This window comes from Vollenhovia emeryi, unplaced genomic scaffold (assembly GCF_000949405.1).
Source record: "Vollenhovia emeryi isolate VEMERY1.0 unplaced genomic scaffold, V.emery_V1.0 DF941179.1, whole genome shotgun sequence".
NCBI classification, from domain to species: domain Eukaryota; kingdom Metazoa; phylum Arthropoda; class Insecta; order Hymenoptera; family Formicidae; genus Vollenhovia; species Vollenhovia emeryi.
The window spans coordinates 1-5,874 of NW_011965187.1; the positions used below are offsets into that span (position 1 = coordinate 1).

Sequence of the window (5,874 nt, forward strand, 5' to 3'; positions counted from 1 at the left end):
GGCCATCGCCACTGCTTCTTCCACAATGATCTCCCTCCCGGCCGTCTTCTTCACCGGAAGGAAATAGCGGGAACGGCGATGCGCACGCGCCGCTCGCCTTCCCTCGCACTCGCACTCGCACGCCCGCTCGCGCGCGGCTGGCTCCGCCGAGCGCCCGTGCCGCGCCGTGGCAACGCCGCTCGGTCGGTAACCCGGTCGATTCGAATCGCGGTCTATTCGCCGCGAACAATATGTATAGTGATATATGCGCATAGCCTGCAAGAGCTCAATAAACGGAAGACATAGTCGAACACTTTGTATAGTAAATGAAATCATGAATGAACTGACGAAGGCCATCGACGACGTAACAGATTATCTGACACACACCAAACACGGAATAATTCTAACGAGACTATTGCCAGTAGAAATTATAATAAAAGAGCTCAAGGAAGCCACGACATATTTAGCGTCAGGACAACACTTTCCGTTTAAAATCTAAACCGAAAACTGGAATAAAATCCAAGAATACGTGAGGGTAAACGCTTACGTAAACATGACACACGTATATACCATTTTAAAATAAAACAGACAATTTAAGAGCGATAGACAAAGAAAGTCATAATTACTTAATTGTAAAAGAACGCGAGTTCAAAGCATGTACTCGAAACGAAGAAAAACATCTATGCGACCAGCATTTCCAATGTAGTATGTAAACGCGGACTGTAAACGCACCATGCGAGGTGCATACTTATGTAAAGGTCCCAGGCCACCTAAACGCTTGTGAAAAAACGACACATAGGCCGGTATTCATAGTCCGTTCTTATATTTAAGATCATCTTAAGTATGCTCTTAATGTGTTTTCAACCAACCACAGAGCTGTATTAGCGTCTTAAGACAATACTTAAGATGCTTTTGAAATAAGAATCGACTATGAATACCGGCCATAGTGCTCAATAAAACAATTTAGTTAACGGTAGAGGAACTACAAACATAGTTGTACTCCACGCGAGGCGATCAGAAAATTAGTCTTCAATGTAACGGACAGCTTGAAAAGGAAGTAACGATAAGTAGAACAGGAAAAGTCACACTAATTGTAAGAGACAATTGTAAACTAACCGCGTCTGAAGTAACTTTGAAAAGGAAAAACCGTGTAGGAAATAAAAGTATGTACAAACACACCTATCGGATTATAACATAACGAAAAATGATATAAACAGCGAAGCAGCAAGCGACAAATAAGAACTCAAAAACGAAATAAAATTAAAATCGGTTTTCAAGAACCAGAGCATCTCAATACGACCAATAAATTCGAGCAGAAACACTCCTGGAGTTTAATTCAGAACGCAACGGGCGAATCCCTAATTCTTTTCCTCGACAAAATACAGCGATTTCGGGATCGTCCCTCTGATCCTCACGTCATCGATCCAAATGTTCTCCGCCAAGGATTATCCTGGAAACGGTTTTCCTGAACTCAATGTAATCACGGAACAATGTTGTAAAAAAAATGTTTAAATAATTTTCTAGCGAATACTTTTCGCCACATAATCATTAGCATATATTGTAAACTGTAAGATATTGTAAGATAGATGAAAAAAGGATCGCCCATAGGAATCGGCGGGGGTAGACGGGAAGGCCTCTTATACTATTGCGTTGGACTGTTTTTAAGATACATGTACATATACATGGCTGATATTTTCTTCGCCAGTAATAAACTACAAACGGATAACGCTATTTGATTAGAAATGGTAGAAATTTTGTTTCTCACATCTTAAATTATTCCATATTAGAGAAGGGAAACTACCGATGGAATTTTACCTCTTCTTTTGACATGAGTAACTAACTTTCGGCTAAAAAACTTCCAAATTAATAAATATTTAAATAAAATTACCTGGATTACTCACAACTTTTTTAATCGCACTTTATAATTCTTCACACAAAATATAAACGATTCTGTGTAAAAACTGTTTATTTGTTCTATTTTAGCTAAGTGCCGATTGGAAAAATAGTTACTTAATTACAAATAAACGAAAGACTTACAAATTTGTTCAATCACACTCTAATTGACTTCATACAAAATACAAACGATTGCATATATAATAGTTATTTAAAAATACGTTTACTTCCAGCCAAGTGTAAGTGAATGGGATAGTCTTTATGGGAAAACTGTACGCTTTCCCATAAAACCTGTAGCAAGGCATTTTCATATTAAAAGTTTCGTTTTAAAATGATACAAAGTATAAGTCATTAAAATATTTATTGCCAGTTTAGAGACACCACGTACATAATTAATAATTATATTAATAAAATAATTATTTATTCATAATATATCTTGTATTTATTACGTTTTATTTATATTTCAATTTTTGTGACCGCTGATAATGACAAATGTTACTATTACACTTGAAAACTCTTTTATTTGATCGATAAGCTTTTATTAACGTGCTTGCGTGTCAGCAGCTGGCTTGCGACTGACTTGAGAGGAAACGCGAGCGCCGCTCTTCCTTTACGGGCGCGACATCTGCTCAATCCTGGTTACAATTAGGAGGCGCGCCATACAAACCATAAACTTATAAAACTAAAGATTACATATATCGGACACGCTGCCCGCCTTGACAAATATCATATATTTTCAAAACGTAGAGTAGTTATAACTAAAATAAATGGCTTCCAACAAATAAACAAACATACAAAATGCCTTTATAATGTGGCATGGTTAATTAATCGGATATAGGAGCTACATTAGTGATTGCTCGTTTGTAAATCCCCGTTTTGGTTTGTAAGGTAACAGCCCGGATTTTTCCGTCTAGTCCTGGATGTACTTCAGTAATTCTTGCGAGAATCCATTCAAGGGGTAAACTGCCCGACTCCTTTAACATCACGAGTTGACCAACGACGAATTTGCTGTCGTTATCTCTTTTCCATTTGCTTCTTTGTTGGCATGTTGTTAGATACTCCTGTTGCCATCTTGACCACAACTGCTGCTTGAGCTGCTCAATGTGTTGCCAACGGGAAAGCCTGTTCTCGGGTACCCTTTGTAAATCCTCCTCTGGATAAGCTTGTAAATTCTCTCCTATTAGAAAATGTCCCGGTGTTATAGCCTTCATATCATTGGGATCCTCGGACAGGGGGGTTAAAGGTCGAGAATTTAGTATCGCTTCTACTTGAGTCAATACGGTCGTCATTTCTCCCACTGTCAGACATGCCTCGCCCAAAGTACGCTTTAGAAGTAGCTTCATAGAACGCACTGCTGCTTCCCATAAGCCTCCGTAATGAGGTGACCTTGGAGGTATGAAGTGCCAACTTATTTGCTCTTTAGTTGCAAACTCTTGCACCGTGCTATTGAACGTCGTATCCTCCAAAGCTTGTTGTAGTATACGATCGGCACCCACAAAGTTTCTTCCATTGTCCGAGTACATATTCTTCACTTTGCCTCTTCTTGCGATGAGCCTTTTTAGAACGGCTAAGAAGGCCTCGGTTGTCAAGTCTTCTACTAATTCTATATGTACCGCCTTGGTGACCATACAAATGAATATAGCCACATATGCCTTGTATTTCTTACTGTTGCGACGAATTCGATCCCGGACGAGGAAAGGGCCGCAGTAGTCTACTCCACAGTTATAGAAAGGTCTGCTGATGTTAACTCTGACTGCCGGTAACTCTCCCATTAATTGCCAGCCGGCTTTAGGATGGGCCTTGCGACATCTTACACAGTTTCGTAGAATCTTCTTCACACGACTTTTTGCGAAGATTGGCCAAAATTCTTCCCTAATAGAATTTAAAGTTGTCTGGACACCAGCGTGGAATAATCTTTCATGATGATGCAAAATTACCAAAGTGGTAAAGTCATGCGATGCGGGAATCAAGATAGGGTGCTTAACTTCGTCAGATAATGTCGCGTTTTTCAGTCTTCCTCCGACCCTCAATATTCCATTGCTATCCAAGTACGGATATAGCGACACTAACTTGGAATCTCTTCGGACCTTGTTGTTGCCCTTCAACGCCTTAATATCATCTTTAAATTCTTCCTTTTGTATTAACTTGATAGTAGACGCCTTAGCCTTCTTGAGTTCTTCAGCAGTTATTGCCCCTATTTCACGCCTTTTCTTTTCACATCGTATATTATGACTAAATCTTAATACATACGCAACTACTCGCAGTAGCTTATTTAACGAAGAAAATTTATTATAATTAATAATCGCTTCACAATTCACAGCCGTCGCTATTATTGCTTGTTTTCGCATTTCTGGAACGCTCTCACATGATAATTCCTCACCTTCCACCGGCCAGAATTCTTTATCCTGCATCAACCATGGTGGTCCTTTCCACCAACTATCTGCTCGCATTAATAGCTCGGGGGTGGCCCCTCTGGAAATCAAGTCCGCGGGGTTGTCTTTTGAACTTATATGTCGCCAATCTGAAGGTGAAGACTTATCATGAATATCACTAACTCTATTTGCCACGAACGCCTGCCATTTTCTGGACGAGGAACCTATCCATGCTAACACTATCCTTGAATCTGTCCAGTAAAATTTCTGGTGTATCTGCAAATGCAAGCTATTTATTACCTTATCCATCAAGTTTACCAGTAGCACTGCACCGCATAATTCTAGTCTAGGCAAGGATAGTGCCTTCATAGGCGCTACTCTTGATTTTGAGCACAGTAGGGAACCTGTTAAAAGACCACGCTCGTCTTGCTCTCGTAAATATACGCAGGCTCCATAAGCCTTTTCACTGGCGTCACAAAAACCGTGTATTTGTATTTGTGAATTCGTTTTACCCGGGATTACCGATCTAGGTATCTCTAACTCGTTAAGTAAATATAATTGTAGTTTCATTTGATCCCATGCTCTATGAAGATGCATAGGGAGGGATTCATCCCAGTCTATACCCAAACTCCATAGTTCCTGCATAAGTATTTTGGCTAACGTTATAACTGGCCCCACTAAACCTAAAGGATCGAATAATCGGCAAATCTGCGATAGCATAACTCTCTTTGTTACACGAGTTTCGCCCTCCTTTAACGATACCTTGTATCGAAAAGTATCCTTGCTTGGACTCCATAATATACCTACTAATTTAGATTCCGCGTCCTTACTAATGTCTACCTCTTTACTTTCTGTTTTTATATTGTTCTCTTGATCTATTATGTTAGAGTTCCATTTATGTAGTGCAAAACCACCTTTTGCTAACAATTCCGTTAATTCCTTTTGTAGTTCTATAATTTCGGCTTTAGTATTACTCCCGGTTAGTAAATCGTCCATATAAAAATCCCTGCAAACTATTTTCGCAGCTTTAGGATAATTTACCTTTTCACTTTCGGCTAATTGGTATAAACATTTAGTGGCCAAGAACGAAGCCGGTTTTGTACCGTAAGTTACAGTAAGCAATTCCATTTCCTCTATCTTTGATTCGGGCTCTTCTCTCCACAGAATACTTTGCAACGCAATTTGTTCTTCATGCACTAAAATCTGCCTGTACATTTTTGATATATCCGCACACAGAACGTATTTATAACATCTGAATCGTATAATTAGGTCAAATAAATCAGACTGAATGACAGGACCCTTGTATAACGCGTCGTTTAAAGATTTACCCTTTGAATACTGACTGGATGCATCGAACACCACCCTTGTTTTGGTGGTAGCACTACTCTCTTTTATTACTGCGTGATGTGGTAAAAAGACTCTCAGTTTATCTTTATCGGGACAAACTACCTTTCGCATATGTCCGAGCTGTAAATAATCCTGTATAAATTTTACATATTCTTTCTTTAGTTCCGGTTTGTTAATAAACTTTCGCTCTAAAGCTATAAATCTTTTTAACGCTACCTCTCTGGAGCCATCTAAAGCCTTTAATATTTCTTCTTTAACCGGTAATTTTACTATAAATCTACCG

The 5,874-nt window shown here is 39.2% G+C and overlaps 1 protein-coding gene across 1 annotated transcript; it reads right to left on the reverse strand.

Annotated features, from left to right (window-relative positions):
* Nucleotides 1-2,696: 2,696 nt before the first annotated feature.
* Nucleotides 2,697-5,702, reverse strand: LOC105571115. Its single transcript, XM_012028587.1, has one exon. It carries the CDS (start codon nt 5,700-5,702, stop codon nt 2,697-2,699), a length of 3,006 nt encoding a protein of 1,001 aa, XP_011883977.1.
* Nucleotides 5,703-5,874: the final 172 nt, after the last annotated feature.

Coding starts and splice junctions, on each gene's coding strand:
- LOC105571115 (XM_012028587.1), bottom strand. CDS start 5,702: ATGCGAAAGGTAGTTTGTCCCGATAAAGATAAACTGAGAGTCTTTTTA.